General features: G+C 42.7%; 1 protein-coding gene across 3 annotated transcripts in view; it reads left to right on the top strand.

Moving 5' to 3' along the window:
- Window positions 1-22,284, top strand: part of atf6 (activating transcription factor 6) — a 367,278-nt gene that overhangs the window by 154,100 nt on the left and 190,894 nt on the right. For all 3 annotated transcript variants that reach the window (XM_078561554.1, XM_078561552.1, XM_078561553.1), the window contains one exon: window positions 12,959-13,070. In XM_078561554.1, the coding sequence (XP_078417680.1) occupies window positions 12,959-13,070 (112 nt within the window). The remainder of the gene's footprint in view (window positions 1-12,958; window positions 13,071-22,284) is intronic.

The raw sequence follows: 22,284 nt of genomic DNA, 5'->3' as shown, positions 1-22,284 counted from the left end.
GTAAACATCTTTATTTCTGAGGGTCTCCCTTTGGGTGATGACTTTTGGACACATTGCTATGATTTGTTGTTGATTTGGATCATTTTCTACTTGTTCTGATCATGAGTCAGCTTTTATAGGTGAACCTGCACGCCTTGTGATCCAAAGCTTGACAGTGTTTAATGAGGTTGCTTTGGCCCAGGGATAACTTCGAAAGTTTTTATTGCTCCTAAATAAAAATAAGTATGAGTGAAGCCAAATGCTTTCCATAACAAGGCAAAACTATTCAACTGGTTGATGCACAAGCATGTTGGGAAATTCATTCGTGGTTTCTCTATCAGTCATCTTAATTTTTGCTGGACAACCTCATTTACACATCTGCCTGAAGTTCCTAACAATCTTTCTCCAAAGGTAGGGTGACCATTGGGAGAAATCCTTAGGAACTTAACTGCAGACTTTCTTTTCACTTTATTGAGCACAATCGTATTTTTGACTAGTAAACCACGTGATGAAGAATCTCAGTGAATGGAGAAATCAAATGTTTCTGTTGTGATCCCTGTGGGGTTTAATTATTTGTTGGTCCAACAGCCCAGAGGTCATATATTCAAATTCTAAAGTGTCTTTTCTTGAATTTTATATTTGAAAGTTCCACTAATTTGTGGGCTGACAGCACGGCTGGGGGAAAAGACAATTGTTGTTTAAACCCAAGAGGTTGATTCACCCCGTTTGGGAAGATACCCGACTGGTTTGCTCTACATGTGATTCCAGTCCAGTCATGAGGTTGACTCTTGATGATTCTTGGTGTGGCCCAGTTACGTACAAAACACAAGTCCCACTGCCGTCATGTCAAGACAATTAGTCATAAGCCAGACTTATGGCCTTATCAGCTTTGTATACATCTCAAAAATAAATGATGAGATAAAGCAATAATTATATCAACTATATAATTCCATGCAAGCCTAATTTATAAACAGGGAGACTTAGTGTCTAAGAGTCAAAAAGGAATTAAAAGCAGAAAAAATATTTGTCAGGCCCAGTGGCAGTTTTAGAGTTAGTGGGGTCCTGCGCTCAGCTTCATTTTTGACCACCCCTGCCCTGGGGCCTGAAAGGCGAATCCAAGAAAATACATTGATCGATCAGTGCTTCTTCACTTGTAAAAACATGCCTGTGTGAATAATTGCCTTGTAGAAATCCAAGCTTACCTCTTGTGTGAATGATGGTACAAGTGGTGAATATTGTGATGCGAGGTAACAAACATGGAACTTGCTGACAAGGAAAGCCAAAAACCAAGGACGGATTATACATAGAAAGAGAAAGTCTGCAGGTAGGAGAGGGAAGCTGACTAGATGCCCACTCAAACATCGATATGTAAGTCTGTTGGTATAATTTTGTTCAGAGACAGCAGACTGGAGCCCTGCTCTGGTGCCAACAGCTTACTGAGGCAAAAGAGCACTGACAACACATCTGTTACCGAGGAGACCTGAGAAACATTGCACTTTACTGAGATCTCATCACTCACTGGAAAATTTCATAAGTGTCACTCAGTGGAAGAGCATGAGCTGCTGTCGTGGTTTCAGGCTGGCCTGCATTACAATAATTTAAATTAAACTCAAATTAAAACTCAGCTCAAGGTCAATGCTTCAACCGCTGACCAAACTGGCCAAGGTTTTATTGCAACTCCTCTCCCCATCAAAGACTGTTGATTATTAAGAGAAAATGATCATGTGTGGAGTGAGGTTCAGGGACTGCCCAATACCTTCGCTCCGGCATCTGACCATGGTCTGTTTTCCAGTCCAGGTTCAGGTGTCTCTCTGCACTGGACACGATGTCTGGAATGAGAGCCAAGGAATGATTCTGAATATGTGACTATAAAACCAGCAGATAGGATGTAGCCCAGAGCAGTGCAGGGCAAATCTGAATCTATTTATTTCCTGTCATTGTGCCTAACTTGGCATTATTGAGGTAAGAAGCTAGCCGTAAGTGTGTTTGTTTGTGTGGACTACAATTTCTCCTGTCCCAGCATGGTGGGCTGGTACTTTTAAAGCTAATTTACAGCCAATTAAGCACTTTGGATGTGGGAAATGCCACAGCCAGTTTGCACTCAGTAAGCTCCCACAAACAATGTGATAATGACCAGAATCTGTTTTGTGTGATTTTGATTGAGGGACAAATATTAGCCCGGACACCAAGGGTAACTCACCTGTTCTTCAAAATAGCCTCATGGGATCTTTTACATCCAAAGGCAGCATCTCTGACAGGTCAGCACTTCCCTGGAGTGTCTGTCTGGATGGGAGTGGGACTTAAACTCACAACCATCTGACCCAGAGGCCTGATTGATTGCACCAGAGCCACCACTGACATCTTTAACCTGTGGTCCTGGTTATTCATTCAAGCAACCAGTGAATGAGCTCCCTCCTTGCATTGACCATCATGGGCTGAAGGGAGCAGACATACTTCACAATTGTTGGGTGAAGCCAGCTGGCTCACCGTGTGCCCCGAGCAGTCTGTGCTAGGCTTATTAGCAAGTGGCATGCCCTGTATCAGAGAGAGAGTGTATATAGGAGGAGAGGGATTTATAAAAAAAAGGAGGAAATATAATTGTTGCGGCAGTCTGTTTGGAAAAGGAGAAGTTCCTAGCTATGCAATAGTATCATTTTCGAACATTTCAAACTCCTTTCAAACTTAATTTTCTAAGCATTGCTTCCCTGGTGGAATAGCAGAGTCTTACTATTTACTTTGTCAAAGTTTGAAGGAGCCTGAGACAGACCCACTTTGCGAAATGACCAATTGTCAGTAAAGGGAGTGCATCTGAAAGATATTTTCTTCGGATACGTTTTTGTAGCTGATCAGGGGAAGAGATGTTGCCAAGACCACCCCGGGTGCCGATCATTCCCGTCACACATAGGACTCGGTCCCAAAAATAACTAATTTACTTGGCACTTCCCTTTTTAACTTTGGAAATGTAGTATTAGTTTGCACACCCAGTTTAAATGCTTTGAAACTCATTCATCTTGGGGGCCCCCAGTTATCTGGGGTCCCCGTGCCATGGCTCAGTGTGTTTCATTGTAAAACCGCCCCTGGCTAGGCTAGAATGCTGTGTGCAGTTTGGGTTCCCCGTTCATGAAAGCACTTTCAAGTCCTGGAGCACATACTGGGTAGATGCACCAAATTGCAGCAACAGGAAACTACAGTTCTAAGAAAAGCTTTTGAGATACTAGGGCTTTTTTTACTGGAGCCAAGAAGCTAAGAGGAGATTTAATGAAGGTTTTTAAAATTATGGATATTCATGGCTGAGTGAATCACTCAATTATTTTTGTATCTTTTAACGACCAGGATGGTAGAAGACCAACTGTTCATGCTCCTAAGAAGGAATGACTGTTTTCTGTGGCTCAGGTTTTAAAATCCTGACTGAGTGGAGGAGAAGGGAGGTGTTATTACAGCATAGTAAGCTTTACTACAGGTAAAGGCAGACGAGCAATTATTTTAAGGGAAAATTAGGTAAATACTTTAAGCAGAGGATGATAAATGGCTAAGTGGAGAGCTGGTCAATGGGTTTACTTTTGCTTGAGTGAAGAATCAGCAGCAACTTCCTGAGCTGAATTGCTTCTTACTCTATAATCATCTGTGTTCTAAATTTGAGTGGAATCCCAGCAATGTAAAGTTAGTAATTGGCTTTTTTCGAGCCAGTTATTCTTCAAGGATTACCCTAGGTTTAAACTCTGCCTTAGGTCTGACTTGATCAATCTTGATCATTGATATGAAGGTACCCCCTGGGTACCAAGTGGACGACCCATCTCGTCCTCCTCCGGAGGTCCTCAGCATCAAAGTTGCTAGTCTTCAGCCAATTTGATTCACTCGACCTGATATCAAGAAACTGCTGAGGGCACTGGATACTGCAAAGGCTATGGGCCCTGACAATATTATGGCAATAGCGCTGAAGATTTGTGCTCCAGAACTTGCCGTGCCCCTAGCCAAGCTGTTCCAGTACACCTACAACACTGGCATCTACCCAGCAATGTGGAAAATTTCCCAGTTATGCCCTGTACACAAAAAGCAGGACAAATCCAACCCGGCCAATTACTGCTGCATCAGTCTACTCTCAATCATCAGTAAAGTAATGGAAGGGGTCATCAACAGTGCTGTCAAGCATCACTTGCTTAGCAATAACCTGCTCACTGACGCTCAGTTTGGATTCTGCCAGAGCCACTCAGCTCCTGACCTCATTACAGCCTTGGTTCAAACATGGACGAAAGAGCTGAACTCGCGAGGTGAAGTGAGAGTGACTGTCCTTGACATCAAGGCAGCATTTGACCGAGTGTGGCATCAAGGAGCCTTAGCAAAACTGGGGTCAATGGGAATTGGGTGGAAAATTCTCCGCTGGTTGGAGCCATACCTAGCACAAAGGAGGATGGTTGTGGTTGTTGGAGGTCAATCAACTCAGTTCCAGGACATCACCGCAGGAGTTCCTCAGGGTAGTTTCCTAGGCCGAACCACCTGCAGCTGCTTCATCAATGACCTTCCTTCCATCATAAGGTCAGAAGTGGGGATGTTCGCTGATGATTGCACATTGTTCAGCACAATTCACCACTCCTCAAATACTGAAGCAGCCTATGTCCAAATGCAGCAAGACCTGGACAATATCCAGGCTTGGGCTGACAAGTGGTGAGTAACATTCATTCCACACAAGTGCCAGGCAATGACCATCTCCAACAAGAGAGAATTTAACCATCACACCTTGACATTCAATGGCATTACCATTGCTGAATTCCTTACGTTCAACATCCTGGGGGGGGTGGGGGGTGGTTACCATTGTCCAGAAACTGAACTGGACTAGCCATATAAATACTGTGGCTACAAGAGCAGGTTGGAGACTAGGAATCCTGCAGTGAGTAGCTCACGCCCTGACTCCCCATAGGCTGTCCACCACCTACAAGACAGGTCAGGAGTGTGATGGAATATTCTCCCCTTGCCTGAATGAGTACTGCTCCAACAACACTCTAGAAGCTTTACACCATCCATGCCAAAGCAATCCACTTGATTGCCATTCACTCCCTCCACCACCGACTCACAGTGGCAGCTGTGTGCATCACCTACAGGATGCACTGCAGGAACTCACCAAGCCTCCTTAGGCAGCACCTTCGAAGCACACGATAGCTACAATCTAGAAGGACAAGGGCAGCAGATGCATGGGAACACCACCACCTGGAAATTCGCCACCAAGCTACTCACCATCCTGACTTGAAAACATATTGCCATTCCTTCACTGTTGCTGGGTCAAAATCCTGCAACTCCTTCTCTAACAGCACTGTGGGTGTACCTACACCATATGGAATGCAGCGGTTCGAGAAGGCAGCTCACCATCACCTTCTCATGGGCAATAAATGCTGGCTTAGCCAACAATGCCCACATCCCATGAATGAATAAAAAATACTTAGTTGACCACCAAAAAATTCCATCTGTTGTAAGCCCTGAATTTGTACTTCACCATTGTCATTCGGTTATAAGTTTTGTTCTCCATTCCTGTTGTATGTAACTCCTGACCAATGAACCATCTTTTATGGCCATAGTGCTCACCAGCACTTAGGTTCTATTCCTCAAACTATTGTCTCATTTAACCTCTCTTTTATTCTAAGGTCTATAAATGAGTTTGCAGCGCTCTGTTCAAATGCCTTGATGGAATCTCTTCACTCTGGGCTTGTTCACAGCACTTTGACAGTGTTGGTGGAAGTTGGCAAAGATATCCTTGAGAACAAACCATGCTGAGAGATCCCTTCTTATCCCCCTCAACCTTTCGACAATACTCTGTGTTGCCCATTGCAGGACCCTGCTGTACATGTCTACTCCATTTAACTGTATGGTATTGCCCAAACATGATTTTACCACTCTCTTGGTACTGCCAGTACATTTCCGTGAATGGCTTTCCTATGCAATACTCTCAATGTGGTGCCCCTAAGTAACATGGTAAGCATTGGGGTCAGCTTCCATGTGTTTGCGAACAGCACCCAGCTTCAACCAATACATCAGAGAGTCATTATGGCACAAAAGTACAAGCTGGGTGTATGTCATGCAATCCAGTGAACCCCATTCTATCATCATAACTGGACAGGGGCTATTCCATCAAACGCCCATCCAATTTCCTTTTAAAGTAATTGACCTGCTTCCTCTACCCTTGTAGGCAATGAGTTCCAGTTCATTATCACTCTCCATTATAGCCACCTCTTGCCTGGCAACCTGTATGTCTGACATGAAGTCATTCATGAGCTAGAATTTCATTCAATTGAAGCAAATTTGAAGTAATTATTTTCAAACTTTGACAAAAACTTTGTATCCTTCTCACTGGTTCCATTTTTCACCTTGGCTGCTCTGCGAGGATGAATCAGGCCGTATACCATCTGGGTACCCTACTTAACCCACAGCTGAGCTTTAAATCCCATATCCGATGCAATATATTATCTTTGTAATATTGACTCTCTGAATTATTGACCCCTTATCCAAGACTGCTATGAAGCCCCTTTAATTTAGAAAATATGATTTTTCAACTTTCAGCTGATTGGAAATGTTGCAGTTTGAAGTGAGAGCAAACTGCTTAAAAACGCAAGATGAAGGTGGGAAACCAAAAATCACCCTCGGGAGTATGAAGAGAGAGACAAGTCCGATAATCCAGCCACCCCTTCAAAACTTGTAGTTGCCTAAGGAAGAGACACGAAAAATTCAAAGTACAGGATATTGAAACAAAGGCTGCCACGTTCAGACACACCCAAAGCTTCTTTGAAATGCACAATGGGTGAAGTATTTCAAGGCAAGGCTGCCAGTCACAAGAGAGATTTTTGCAAGTGACAAGACAAGGAAGTCTTGAGCAGAGAAAACAAGCTGAGGGCCATTCTCTTTCCCTCTCTTTCTTGGAATAAGAGTGTTGCCCAGTGTAAGAAGCCAACTCTACTAGAAACTTAATAGTGAGGCGAGACCTCACAATAATCGCAACATTTTCTACACCTTACTGCATCCAAGAAACCAGCTAACCCTAATTGTGTTTAAAAGCTATGCCTCAAGGACGATCAAAGGACACTTAACTGTATATTCTTTTACCTTGTTTTCTACTGGACTCTCTCACACACACAAGTATCCGAAATAAAATGAATGTGAGTGTGAGAGTCCAAATGCTGCACGTAGCGTTTTTATTTTTTTTCTCTGGTTTAGTGGTTCATAAATTTGCTGTTTGTTTGACTAAAGCAAAGCTTGTTCGATTGGCTCCTTATTGTTCACAGCCTAAATAATTATACACATTCTGATTTGGAAAAGGCATATTCTTGTGAAAAAGACACTTAAATCTTTGTTGTCACCAACCGAGAAGGTTGAATAGAGGGGAGCCAGTTCACCCTTTAACAACTTCAGAAATAGGAGGAGGAGGAATAGACCACACGGCCCATGGAGCCTGCTCCGCTATTCAATACAATCATGGCTGATCTTTAGCTTCAACTCCATTTTCCCACCTGCTCCCATATCCCTTAATTCTCTGAGAGACCAAAAATCTGTCTATCCCAGCCGTAAATGCATTCAGCGATGGAGCATCCATAACCTTCTGGAGGAGAGAATTCCAAAGATCAAGTAATTTCTCCGCCTCTCAGACCTAAATGATTGGCACCCTATCCTGAGACTGGGCCTATGCGTTTTAGTTTCCCCGACCAATGGAAACAATCTCTCAGTATCCAACGTATCAAGCCCTTGCAGAATTTTGTAGTTTTCAATGAGATCGCCTTTCATTCTTCTAAACTCCAGAGAACATAAGCCCAATTTACTCAGCCTCTCATCATAGGACAACCCTTTATCCCAGGCACCAATTTAGTGAAATAAAAACAGAAAATGCTGGAAAAACTCAGCAGGTCTGACAGCATCTGTGGAGAGAGAAACAGAATTAACGTTTCGAGTCTGGATGACCCTTCTTCAGGTCATCCAGTCTCGAAATGTTAACTTTGTTTCTCTCTCCACAGATGGTTTCAGACCTGCTAAGTTTTTCCAGCATTTTCTATTTTCATTTCAGATTCCCAACATCTGCAGTATTTTGCTTTTACCAATTTAGTGAATCTTCGTTGTACCCCCTCCAATGCAAGTATATCCTTTCTTAAATGTGGAGATCAAAACTGCACACAGTACTCCAAATGTTGTCTCACCAAAATCCTGTACAACTGTAAGACTTCTTCATTCTTGTACTCCAATTGCCTTGCAATGAAGGCCAACATGCCATTTGCCTTCCTAATTGCTTGCTGCACCTGCATGCTAACTTTCTGCATTTCTTATAAAAGCGCGCCCAAGTCTCTCTGAACATCAACACTTAAGAAGTTTCTAACATTTTAAAATAAATCTTTTCTATTCTTATGACCAAAGTGAAGAGCTGAAAGCTTCCCTATATTATGCTCCATCTGCCATCTTCTTACCCACTCACCTAATGTGCCTATATCTCTTTGTAGCCTCTGCGTCCTCCCTGCAGCTTACCTTTCCACCTTGGTATCATCAGCAAACTTCGATACACTACATTCTGTCACCTCTTCTAAGTCATTGATATAGATTGTAAACAGCTGATGCCCCAGCACTGATCCTTGCAGCACTCTACTGTTCGCTGCCTGCCAACTTGAAAAAACCCTGTTTATGCCAACTCTCTGTTTTCTATCCATTAACCAATCCTCTGTCCATGCTAATATATTACCCCCAACTCCACGAGCCCTTATCACCTGGTCATAACAAAGGCCATTTGCTGTCCAACAGAGATAAAGTGGGATAACTTCACTTTCATCTCCCCAAGCTCTTTTTTCATCAGAAAAGAATGCAACAATTTGCAGATCTGGAAGAAGTTATGTTGAGCACAATTTTAAGTCAGCTATTTCAGGTGGTTTTGAAATTGGTTGGCAATGTTTTGTTGTCTTCAAATGGAGGTCACTTTTTTTAAATACCATCATTGAGTAAATGTTAGTGAGTTAAGTAATTCAAATTCAAATTCAAATCCTGGCAGTGACTCAGGGCCTGTCAGGTTTTCATTTGGATCCCTGGCTCAGCACAAAATATTGAGACAGATTTAGTTTTGATGATTTTGATCTGATGCCTGGTATTTTCAATAGAAAAAGGACTGAATCTGTTTGATATTAAGTCCCACATCTTTGTCAGCATAACACAACATTGTCATTCCAGCAGTAGCTGGGGAGCCTTGTCTTCTTACCGTACCTTTCCAAATAGGCAAGTTTTTGTCAGTTTCACAACTTAACAGACCACAGAGGCAAGCAATGAACACGAATGCAGCATCCAAAATTTATGTTCAGAGCAAAGGTTGAAGACGATGGCTTTTTTTTCTTGGATGGAAAATGAGACTTTGGGATGATGTAATTTAGCTTTTCAAGATTATGAAGAGAACTGCTGTCACAGATCCAGACTTGCAAGAAGTTGTACAATGGGTGGAAAATGAGAGAAAATACTCAAATTATTATTTACTTGGGAATCAGTGACTTGTGTGACTTGGAGAGTTGGAGGATTTGGTTTACATACAAGCATATAAATTAGAAGCAGGAGTAGGCCACCTGACCGCTCAAGTCTGCTCTGCCATTCAATTAGATCATGGCTGATCTGATTGTAACCTCAACCCCACATTCCTGCTGATCCCTGATAACCTTTCATCCTCTTGTTAATCAAGAACCTATCTAGCTCTGCTTTAAAAATGTTCTCAGACTTTGCTCCCACCACCTTTTGAGGAAGAGTGTTCCAGAGACTCACAACCCTCTGAGAGAAAATGGGTTACACCAATAGTTAATCAAAAAAGTTATAAGAATTAAAACCTCTTCTAACTTCTGGGTAACTTTCGTAAACACCCAGACTAACCCCCATGTAACTACTCTCACACCCCCGACCACCCCCTACAAGGATTCCCCCCCACCCCAACCTCGACCCCCCTGACCCCCGCTCTCTGATCCCCCCAATCTCCCCCGCCTTCTGGTAATCCTGCAAGTCCTATCCACTGACATTGGACACTTAGCTTCTCCCTGGCCTGTCAATTTCCCTGGCCCTTTAAACTTACCTGCTTTATGGCAGCAAGTGCTGTAAAAAAGGGGACATGACCTCCTTGAATCCACCAGAGCTGCACTTCGCTGGGGCCTGCGAGGAGTCTTTCGATGCAGGCTCCAAGCAGCTCCAATGACCTGAAGTATCAGCGTAATTTTTAGGGGCAGGTAAGTATATATTTATTTCTTTTAATTCCTTTGGGCTATCTCTTTCTGACACTAATTGCAGGTTACAGCCCTTCCTACGGGAAGAGAGTTATAGATATGGAAAGATGGCTTCAATGGCACAACTGACCAACGATATCTCTGTTCATCCTTGTGACAGCAATTGATTGACTGTTCTGTTTGTACGTTAGATGTTCTGGTGCGGAGGGCAAAGCATGTTAGGAATGTATCCAGTTCTGAAGACATTTAAGACTCTGTGTCCCCAGTGCAACAACTCCCTGAAAGATCATGTTTGACATGAGAAAATGCTTGCTCAGGAAAATTGAAGGCTTTCTTGATACATTCCAAAACAAGAAAAAAAAGTTAAGGGTATTGTTCTCAGTACTGTTCAATTTGTGCCACAGAAAGATTAATCCTTGCAGAGGGTATATGAAGCCCCTTGTGGATTATTTCTGGTTGTCTTGTCCTGACATTGGGTTGTTTCATATTTTGTCAGTGCTCTTGTTTCTGTCAATCACTTGACGTTGTAAATAAATTGTATAAGCAGCCTATCTGCACAACATGATTTAGTGTTGTGAACCTCTGCCTTTACATTGACAGGAGATTTAGTAGGCATCCCACAGTTTTGCAGTAAGTAATTTACTGTGATCGTGGGTAGCTGTTACATATGCTAATGAGCACAAAGATATTGATTAGAAGACACCGGTTTCAGGTTGTTAATTCTTGTTTAAGCAAGGTAGCATCAGGTATTTTGTTGGAAGAAGCCTAAACCAGATTGTGTAGGGTTGTTTGGTGTTTCAGAACATATCTTGCAGCTAAAAACTGGACATCCATGAGGGGTTGTGGACCATCAGGAAAGGAATTGTATGCCAACACAATCTGTAACCTTAGGGCAGGCATATCCCTCATTCTACCATTATAATCAAGCTGGAGACTCAATTCTGGTTCAATGACGCGTGCAGGCGAGCATGCCAGGAGTGGTACCAGGAATGCCTAAAAATGACCTGCCAACCTGGTGAAGGTGTAAGACAGGTCTAGATGCATGCAAAACAGCAGAAGTAGCATTTGATGGTCATTGCTAAGCGATCCCACAACCAACAGATAAGATCAAAGCTCTGCAGTACAGCCAAATTCAGTTCTAATTGATTGTGGGCAATTAAACAACTAACTGGAGGAGGAGCCTTCACAAGCATCCCCGCAGTCAGTGATGGTGGAGCCCAGATTGAGCTCACCTTTGCAAATGGTAAGGTTGAAACATTTGCAAACATCTTCAGCCAGAGGTGCCTAGTGGGCAATCCATCTGAGTCTTCTGAGGTCCGCAGCATCATAGATCCCAGTCTTCAAGCCGTTTGATTGACTCCATGTGATGTCATGAAACAGCTGAAGCACTGGATACAACAAAGTCTGTAGGTCCTGACAAAACCTCCAGCAGCATTAAAGACTTGTGCTCCAGAATTGGCCTCCAACAATCCCTTAGACAAGCTGTTCCAGTGCAGTTATGACACTGGCATCTACCAACAATATAGAAGATTGCCCAGATATGTCCAGACCTCAAAAAGCAGGACTAATCTAATCTGCCAATTACTGCCCCATTAGTCTACTCTTGATCATCAAAGTGATGGAAGGTGTCAGCAACGGTGCTATCAGGTGGCACTTCATCAGCATTAACCTGCTCACTGATGTTCATTTTGTATTCTGTCATGACCATACAGCTCCAGACTTCATGACAGCATTGGTTCGAATGTGGACACAAGAGCTAAATTCCAGAGGTGAGGTGAGAGCGACTGTCCTTAATGTCAAGGCAGCATTTGGCCGAGTGTGGTATCAAGGATCCTTTACAAAATAAATTGGGAATTTGGGGAAAGCTCCCCGTTTGCTGGAGTCATACCTAGCTTAAAGGAAGATGGTTGTGGTTGTTGGAGGCCAGTCATCTCAAGCTAGGGATACAGCTGCAGGAGTTCCTCAGAGAACTGTCCTGGGCTCAGCCATCCTCTGCTTCTTTATCAGTGACCATCATTAGGTCAGAACTTTGGCTGTTGTCTGAAGATTGGTCAGTGCTCAGTACGATTTGCAACTTGTTAGATACACAAGCAGTTCATACCCACATGGATAACATTCAGATTTGGGCTCATAAGTGGCTAGTAACATTATGCAACACCAGTACCAGGCAGTTACCATCTCCAAGAGGACAGAATTTAACTATCTTCCCTTGGCATTCAAGGGAATCCCCCGCCATCTGGATGTGGTTACAAAAGCAGGTCAGAGGTTGGGAATTCTGTGGCACGTTGCTCACCTGCTGACTTAACAAAACCCATCCACTGTCTACAAGGCACAAGCCAGAAGTGTGATGGAATATGAGTGCAGCACTCTGGAAGCTCGACGCTATCCAAGACAAAGCAGCCCAATTGATTGGCATCCCATCTGCCACCAGCGCACAGTGGCAGCAAACCATCTACAAGATGCACAGCAGCAATTTGCCAAGTCTTGACAGGATGTTTCAAACCCACAACCTCTACCACCTAACCTAACCTAACCTAATCTAGCCTAGAAGAACAAGGACAGCAGACACATGAGAACAAATACAAATTGCAAAACTGTTGTAGTGATGCGATTAAGTTTCCGTCGTGGATTTGGTCTGCCTGGCACACATCATCTGCTGCGTCATAACACAAGCCAATAAATTGAAATACTTTGCAATGTGTGTTCCCTCAGATCTGGCCTTGAGTAACATTGCTACACCCTGCTCATGTTCTAACTCCTTCTCTCCTTCACAGAAACCCAGGGAGTGAATTACAGGTGTACTATGCTCCAGACAAACGTTACCCTGATTTCTTTGAAGCCATTCGTAGGAGAGGGGATACGTTCTATTTGATATCATTTCGAAGGGTAAGTGCTTGATAATTTCACTGCAAGTACAAATATGGTGGACATGCTTTGCCAGCACTACTACATTTAAAAAATTGTGAACGGTGGCTTATTTAGATTCTCCATATCATTCATCCTTTCTGTCTGAACTGTTCAACTGGAAAAATGTCAGGAACAAAAGGTATTCCTGGGATTCAGCTGATTTCATCTATGGGGTGTAAGATAGATAACATCAGTGGATGGTAAAGTAAAGATATATTGATTGAATATTACAACTTCAGCATGATATTTAACACGGGATTAATTATTAGGATTTAAACATTTTATGACTGATCAGCAAAATTGGGTGCAATATGGATGCATAGAGTACATTTGTGTGAATTGAAGCTTTGTGTGTGCAGCTCTGGGAACCCCATTATTGAAAGATTACAAAAGCAATGCAATCTGGTGCAGATTTGTTGTCAGGAATGGGGGGTGGTTACTGTTCTGAAGAGAACAGAAGTTCAGAGGTTTTAAGATGCTCTATAGTTTAACTGAGCCCTTCCTATCATATCCAGTATACTTAAGCAACATACACCCTTAATATGCTTTCTCCCATTATTTTCCTTCTTCATCAAGATAATTTGCTTCTCCAGGTTCATGTATTGTGGTAGAGGTGAATGGATGGATGTTGCAACAGTACTTCCAGATGGTTAAAACATGTTCACTTCTGTGTCAGTGATTTGGATGTATTCAGGTAGACCATGCTATTAAACATGCCTGGGGAAGCTCGGAGTCTGAGTGAGAACCTGAAAGGCCATGCTCCGCAAGAGGGGAAATGAGTGTCTGCAGTACAGATGTTGCCAACTAAATGAGTTGACATCACCAGTGCATTTGACTCCTTGTAAATGTTGTAAATCTGGCAAAGCTGGCTCACATAACTAGGCTTCCATGTGATTGGTCTGATTCTATTTTACTGGGAAGAATTTAGGACATGATCAAGACTTGCACAACATTGGGAACACTACATCTCTGAGCCACCTCTTGGGCAAGTGAGCTTGATTTTATTTTTCAATCCCATGAGATAAGTCCAGATGAGTGAAACTTGAGCGACTTTGCTCGTCCAACTAGAAAGCAAAGATCATTCAGAGCACCCCTTCAACCCCCAGACATGTTGGCTAATTGAGGCTGGAATGAATCTGTGGGCCAGAATTTCCGAGGAGCGGCAATCACAATCGGATTGCCACTTGGCTCCTTTTTATTCACACTGGAATGGAGCTGCACATTACTTACCCCACTTTCTGACTTGGGCCAGGTGAGAAAAATGCAGTGCAGCAGGTTCCCGAGGCCCTCAGCCTAGGGCAGCAGCGTCGGGGCAAAGGAAGCCAGACTGCCTTTTGAAGGCTTGAGCTACCTTAAAGCAGTTAAGTTTAAAGGTCCCAGTCATTTTGAGAAGCCAGGGGGAAGGTAAGTGTGTAAGCTAAGTGGGTAGGATGGTGGTGGGATCAGGGGGATGGTGGGATGGCAGGATGGTGGTGGGTGCGGGTGGTGGGATGGCTCGGGGAATGATAGTGTGATGACTGGAGGGGTAGTGGGAGTTTCATCGGCGGGTTGGTCAGAGGGTAGTTGGGGTGGCAGGGAGCGCATTGGGAGGGCAGATGGCGGGATCCACTGGGGGTTGTTATGGGGGATTGGTGTCAGTACTATAGCTAGCCAGGAGCTGGAAGTGGTTTTAGTTCTTATAACTTTTACTGGGTAACGATTTGGCTAAGAGAGTCCGAACCATCTGAACTCTCTGATTTAAATCGGAGTACTGGATGGTTCCCAGTGCAGGTTAATTGCCCATTGGAAGTTTGAACTTCTCGGGTAATTCCATGCAGCCCTTGTATGGGGACTTCAGTTGGGGGTTAGGGGGTGGTGGTGGTGCCCAGTGCATCTTCTGGAGTACCTCCCAAGTACAACCCCACAGAGATCAGAGGTTCTGGGCCTATGTTTTTCACATCGACCATCGTATTTTAGAGATCATTGCAAGTGATCATCACTCTTTGCCTTTGACTGGAGTCTTAACATGAGCATTTCACCAGTTTCAGCCAATGCTCTCTTTGGTCTAAAGTTTCAGATTTCCCAGAGGTGGTGTTTTTGTTATCCCTTGTCTGTTTAATGGTTTGTACACACCTATAAAGACCACTGTTGGCTGTCTCCTTTCAAGGCTTGAAGAGCCAGTGTTTCCACCTCTCATCAGGCAGAGGAGCATATAAAGCCATACCATAAGACGTAGGAGCAGAAGTAGGCCAGTCAACCCATTGAGTCTGCTCCACCATTCAATGAGATCATGGCTGATCTGGTAATCCTCAACTCCATTTTTCTGTCATTTCCCCATAACCCTTGATTCCCTTACTGGAAAAAATCTGTCTATCTCAGCCTTGAATATACTTAACGACCCAGCCTCTACAGCCCTCTGCAGTAAAGAATTCCACAAATTGACGACCCTCTGAGAGAAGAAATTCCTCCTCATCTCTGTTTTAATTGGGTGTCCCTTACTCTGAGATTATGCCCTCTGGTCCTGGACTCTCCCACAAGGGGAAACAATCTCTCAGCATCTACACCGTCAAGCCCCCTAAGAATCTTATGTTTCAATAAGGTCGCCTCTCATTCTCCTATACTCCAATGAGTACAGGCCCAACCTACTCAACCTCTCCTCATAAGAAAATCCCTCCATATGCAGAATCAACCTAGCGAACCTTCTCTGGGCTGCCACCAACACCGATGTAACTTTCCTTAGATAAGGAGACCAAAAGTGTTCACAGTATTCTAGGTGTGATCTAACGAGTGCCTTGTATAGTTTTAGCAAAACTTCCCTTTTTTATGCACCATCCCCTTTAAAATAAAGGCCAACATTCCATTTGCCTTCCCTATTACCTGCCGAACTTGTATGCTCACTTTTTGGGATTCATGCACGAGGACCCCCAAATCCTTCTGCGCTGTAGCTTTCTTCAGTCTTTATCCATTTAAATAATATTCAGCTCCTCTATTCTTCCTGCCAAAGTGCATAACCTCACATTTTCCCACATTATATTCCATTTGCCAAGTTTTTGCCCACTCACTTGACCTGTCTATATCATTCTGTAGACTCTTTGTGTCATCCTTGTCACTTGCCTTCCCACCTATTTTTGTGTCATCTGCAAACTTGACGATAGTACATTCATTTCCCTCATCCAAGTCATTAATATATATTGTAAATAATTGCGGCACCAGCACTGATCCCTGTGGCATTCCATTAGTTACAGGTTGCCATCCTGAAAATGCCCCCCCCCCCCCCCCCGTATCCCAACTGTCTGTCTTCTATTAGATAACCAGTCCTCTATCCATGCTAATATACTACCCCCAACACCATGGACTCATCTTATTAAGTCGCCTTATGTGTGGTACCTTATCGAACGCCTTTTAGAAATCCAAATTTATTACATCCCTTTTATCTATCCTGTTTGTTACCTCCTCAAAGAATTCTAATAAATTGGTAAGGTATGATTTTCCCTTCATGAAGCCCTGCTCTGCTTGATTACATTATGCATTCCTAAATGCTCTGCTAATACGCCCTTTATAATAGACTCCAACAATTTCCCAATGACAGATGTTAAGCTAACTGGCCTGTCGTTACCTGCTTTTTGTCTCCCTCCCTTTTTGAATAAGGGTGTTCCATTGGCAGTTTTCCAATCCTCTGGGACTTTTCCAGAATCTTAAGAATTCTTGGAAGATTACTACCAGTACATCCACTATCTCAGCAACTGTTTCCTTTCATATCTTAGGATGAAACCCATCAGGTCCAGGTGACTTATCGGCCTTTAGCCCCGATAGTTTCCCAAGTACTTTTTCTCTAGTGATAGTTATTGTACTTATTTTCTCCCCCTCTTTTGCCCCATGACTATTTAGTATTTTTGGTATGCTATTAGTGTCTTCTACTGTGAAGACTGATACCAAGTATTTATTCAACTCCTGCTATTTCCTGGTTCCCCGTTATTATTTCCCCAGCGTCATTCTCTAAGGGGCCTATATTGACTTTGGCCTCTCTCTTCCTTTTTATATATTTAAAGAAGCTCTTACTGTCCGTTTTTATATTACTTGCTAGTTTACGCTCAAAGTTTATTTTCTCCCTCTTTATTATCTTTTTGGTCATCTTCAGTTGGTTTTTAAAACTTTCCCAATCCTCTGGCTTACCACTAATCTTTTCCACATTGTATGCTTTTTCTTTCACTTTGATACTATCCTTAGCTTCCTCGGTTAACCATGGTTGGTTTATCCCCTTCCTACAATCCTCCTTCTTTACTGGGATATATCTTTGTTGTTTGTCATGAACTATTTTCTTAAACATCTGCCATTGTTCATCAACCGTCTTTTCTGCTAAACTCCTTTCCCAGTCCACTCCAGCCAACTCTGCCCTCATTCCTTTGTAATTGCCCTCATTTAGGTTTAGCATGGTTGTTTCCAAACTAAGTTTCTCACTCTCAGACTGAATGCTAAATTCCACCATGTTATGGTCACTGTTTCCTAGGGAATCTTTTACTCTGAGATCATTTGTTAAACCTGCGTCATTACACATTACCAGATCCAAGTTAGCCTGATCCCTGATTAGATCCACAACATATTGTTCTCGGAAACTGTCCTGAATACACTCTGAATTCTTGCTCATGGCTACCTCTGCCAATTTGATTTTCCCAATCTACATGGAGATTAAAGTCACCCATGATTAATATACTGCCTTTTTTACATACCCTCACTATATCCTGATTTATTCTCAGACTGACAGCATAGCTACTGTTAGGGGGCCTATAGATTACTCCCACCAGTGTCTTCTTCGCCTTGTTATTTCTTACCTCCACCCATATGGATTCCACATCTTCCAATCCAAGATCATTTCTTGCTATCATACTTATTCCATCATGTACTAACAAAGCTACCCCACCACCCTTTCCTTCCTGTCTGTCTTTTCGAAAAGTCACATACCCCTGAATATTTAGCTCCCAGCTTTGATCTCCTTGTAACCATGTCTCCGTAATGGCTATAAGATCATACCCATTAATCTCTATTTGTGCCATTAATTCATTTATTTTGTTTAAATTTATCCATGCAAGCTTGTCTTTTCTTGCCGTTAACGGATAAATTACTGACTTACATTTTATTTTCCTAATTGCGTGCCAGTTGGGAACACATTCCTTCTTGCTTTTGCAACATTTTGTATTAAGACTGTTAAACTCATGAGCATTAAAGGCTCTCATGTTTCACTGGAACATGTGATGGAGATCTGTTACAACCAGAAAGTAAGATTGCAAAGTTCTCCAGCTGCTCAGCAGCTAAAAGGCATCAATTTTGGAGAGGTGAAAATTATGCAACTGCTCTACCTAGTTTTTTTATATTCGGATGGGGTCGTGGCAGGGTAAGCCAGCATTTATTGCCCATTCCTAATTGCCTTTGAGAACTTTGAGAACTAGGCCATTTCAGAGGGCTTTTAAGAGTCAACCACATTACTGTGGGTCTGGAGTCACAGATAGGCCAGACCAGGTGAGGATGGCATATTTCCTTCCCTAAAGGACATTAGTGAACCAGGTGGGTTTTTACGTCAATTGACAATGGTTTCATGGCCATCATTAGACTTTAATTCCAGATTTTTTTTTATTGAATTCAAATTTCATCATCTGCTGTGGTGGGATTCGAACCTGGGTCCCCAGAGCATTACCCTGAATCTCTGGATTATAGATAGATGTTATGAACTGAGCCATTTTGATAATTAGCCATCAACTCAGGTAAAATGATGAGAGAATTATTTGAAAAATTGATGATTGACTATCATCCAGCCTCCTCCAGTCTGGGACTTGACCTAAAATCGAGGCTGCTAACACAAGCAGTACATAAGGAGTGCTGCCCTGTTGGAGGTGCCATCTTTCAGGTGAAGGTGAAACTCAGGCCTCATCAGCTCTCTCAGATATACATGAAAGACCCCCATGGCACAATTCAAAATAGAGTTGGGAAGTTGTCTCCAGTATAGTGGACAAGGTTTATCCCTCGTTGCAAATCTTTAAGACAGATCTTGTCATTTATTTCATTCTGTGCATACAATTGGCTGTCGTGGTTCTGATGTTATTTTGTAACTTGAATTCAAAAGTATTTCATTGGCTGGAAAGTACTTTGGGACATTCTGAGGTCGTGAAAGGTGCTATATTAATGAAAGTTATTCCTTCCTTCCTCCCTTCCCTTCCTATCCCCCCCTTCCCTTCCTTTCTCTCTCTCTATATGTGGTGTGTTTTATCTAGGATTGCTGGATAACATTATTCGGATCAAAGTGCAAGATCTTTTCCATTTGCCAGCATTATTAGATCTTAGACAAAGCAAGAAGCGCAGCTCAATTAAATCCTGGAAATAATGATGACCCACCTGGCAAGCATTCGTGATCGCACTGTAAAATATTGCTTCAAGTTTGTCAAACTGAAGCACTTCAGGCAGACCAAGGCATTGGACTTTATGTTAGTAGCATGTTGTGAACTGTTGCTTTGGGGTGAATTGGCACTCTTTTCATTTTTTCCTTTGTGAACCAAATCGCTTTCAAAAATTCTGGTGAACAACTATATTTCATACTGTTTACCCAGCAAAACTAAAAACTTGCTAAGTGGTTTCAGTAGTGGACTGCTACTTTTTGTGCCTAATGTCAGTTGTCACATTCTCTGCCAAGTTGCTTGCCCCCACTTCCCCTCCGCCCCACCCAACCCAAGCCCCTTTTTGAAGTTGATTTTCAGGCAGCTGATGCATATTGTTGTGAAAGTGATGGCCTGGATTTTGCAGTTATGATGACATCAGCACTTCGGGAGTCTGCACATGCTTAGTTAAACATGTCATATGTGTTAATAATGATATAAAAGCACCAATCACTCATAAGGGATTGTGCAACCCACATTGTGGGTTCATTTATTAATTCTAGGCACATGTGAGCATGTATACATGGATGGAAAGCTTGAAGACATCAGATCCGAGAGCGGCGTGTCTGTGTTCTGCTGCAGGCTGAAGTGAAACTGAGGCTGGATCATATGACACATTTCCATTCGAGTGATGTCATGCTGCTATCTCTTAATTGCATATTACAACACCCCCCTTTCATTTTAAAGATACTTACCACCCCCCCCACCATCCTCCAACAAAGTATAACTATTTATAATACAGGTTCATATTTAGTTACTGTTACATAAGTGGTGGACTGGTGAATCTGTGAGTCTCTAAAACGTAGAGGTAATTTACTGGTACACCCAGATCTTGTCATGGTAACCTTGTCTGGAGGTTTTTTTAATTGCTCCCAGTGATCTGTGGAATTGTCATTCTAGGATATTGTTCCTGGTTGCATTTGGGATCTAGTCCATGATGCAATAGGACTGCACAGTGGTTGAAGAGCTGGAATGTCCTCAGTTATGCTTCACTGTTTTCGCCTTTGTGTGCAATGACTTCATAGGACCTTGTTCAGAACATAGGACCTTGTCACCTCGGCTGGTTACCATGCAGCTTCTGTGGGATCTTGGATGTGAATTTGTTATCCCAACTGGAAACTTGGCAGTTGTGAACCCACATTTTTATCATGCATGTTGTTCATCTTCTCTTGCAGTTTTAAAAGTTGCTCTCTAATTTCTGAAAGGGTAGAATGGATAAGAGTAGGTAGATTGGCACACACTGGTTTTCCGACCATGAGCTCTGCCGGTGATGGAATAGTTGCACTTCAAGGTGTCGCCCTCAGATGCATCATTGCAATACGTAGATCTTGTGTGGTCTGTCTAAATTTGAGAATTAGGGGCTTCGTTGTGTGAATCATTCGTTCAGCTAGGCAGTTAGCTCTAAGGTAATGAGCAGGAAAAGCAGTGTGTTCGATACTCCACTTTTCACACACATCCTGAAATGGCTTGCCAACAAATTGCAGACCGTTATCCATAATGATCTCTAGGTGCACTAAATAAACTGAAAAAAGCACTTAGAGTGTGTGCGACAGTTACGCTTCATGTATTGTGCAGTTGTTGAATAATGGGGCGCTTGGTAATGTTGTAGATGATGATGTTGATGAGCCTGAAGGAGGTCAGATACAGTTTTGGACCTAGCATGGATAGGAACTTCATGCGGAATCAAAAGTTTTTTCTGCTGATTTGGCATATGCTCTTGATATGCCTTGAACTTATTGACAATAACTTCAATGTCATTGCTTATACCCAGCCAATAGACTGTCTTTCTTGTGAATCTTCTTGTCTGACCTGTGCCCATGTGTGGGTGATGAAGTTGTTGAAGAATACCAGATTGCAAAGATTACGGTATGATGACCTGCCTGTCTAAAAAATGACTCTGCGGAGATGCCTAACTTGTCCTGATAAGGCTAAAATGGTCTTGCGTGTTCGTGAACATGCTGAATCAAATCAGGCCATCCTTCAAGGATGGTTTTCCGCAGATTCTATAGTGTGGAATCTTTCACCATTTCTTTGTGTAGCTGCTGGCATTTGCGTTGCACAGAATGTACCAGATCAATTGACCGAGTTGCATTCTCCTGCAAGTATAATGTTGCAGCTCCCATGAAACTGCCAATTTTTGTCAAAACATTATGGATATTTTGAGGTTAGGCGGTGAACTGAGATGAAAGGAGTACCTTCTGAGGTTGATCTGCCATACGGTGTCTAACTAATTCCGTGGATCATCACTAGTATGAGTTCACAGCGTGTCGGTAGACCTGTGATAGTCGGGCCTTTAGCCTCCACGATGTAGAACATCTGATGTACTAAGGATTGATTGTACTTGTACTTAAGGACTATGGACCCTTTGCATGGAATTAGTGAACTATTATACGCCGAAAGTTGTGAAGTAGTAGGTTTCACTATGGTCCTCCATGTCTGTGGATACGTGTGTTTTATAATTCGCAGGGATAGTATTTTGCCACTTGCCCCTGTGTCAATCTTGGCCAATAACAAGCACTTACCAACTTTCTTAGGACAGATCATTTGAATCTTGGCAAACAGATCAGATGGTGTAACGATATCTATGTTATCCAAGAGATTGAAGGTGTAAAACTTGTAATCAATGCTCTTGGTGTCATCGTGCACATAATGTTCATTTTTTGGTTTGTTTATCACCTCATACATGTTTCTGACCGGATACCATGCGGTGTTCTTATTACTTGAAGATACCTGTTGTGTATGGTCTGTTTGGATCAGTGCACGGCTCCTTGTAGCTGCATCAGTCTTTGCTC

Source organism: Cetorhinus maximus, chromosome 17 (assembly GCF_964194155.1).
Source record: "Cetorhinus maximus chromosome 17, sCetMax3.hap1.1, whole genome shotgun sequence".
NCBI classification, from domain to species: domain Eukaryota; kingdom Metazoa; phylum Chordata; class Chondrichthyes; order Lamniformes; family Cetorhinidae; genus Cetorhinus; species Cetorhinus maximus.
This window is presented reverse-complemented; position numbering and strand designations above follow the sequence as displayed.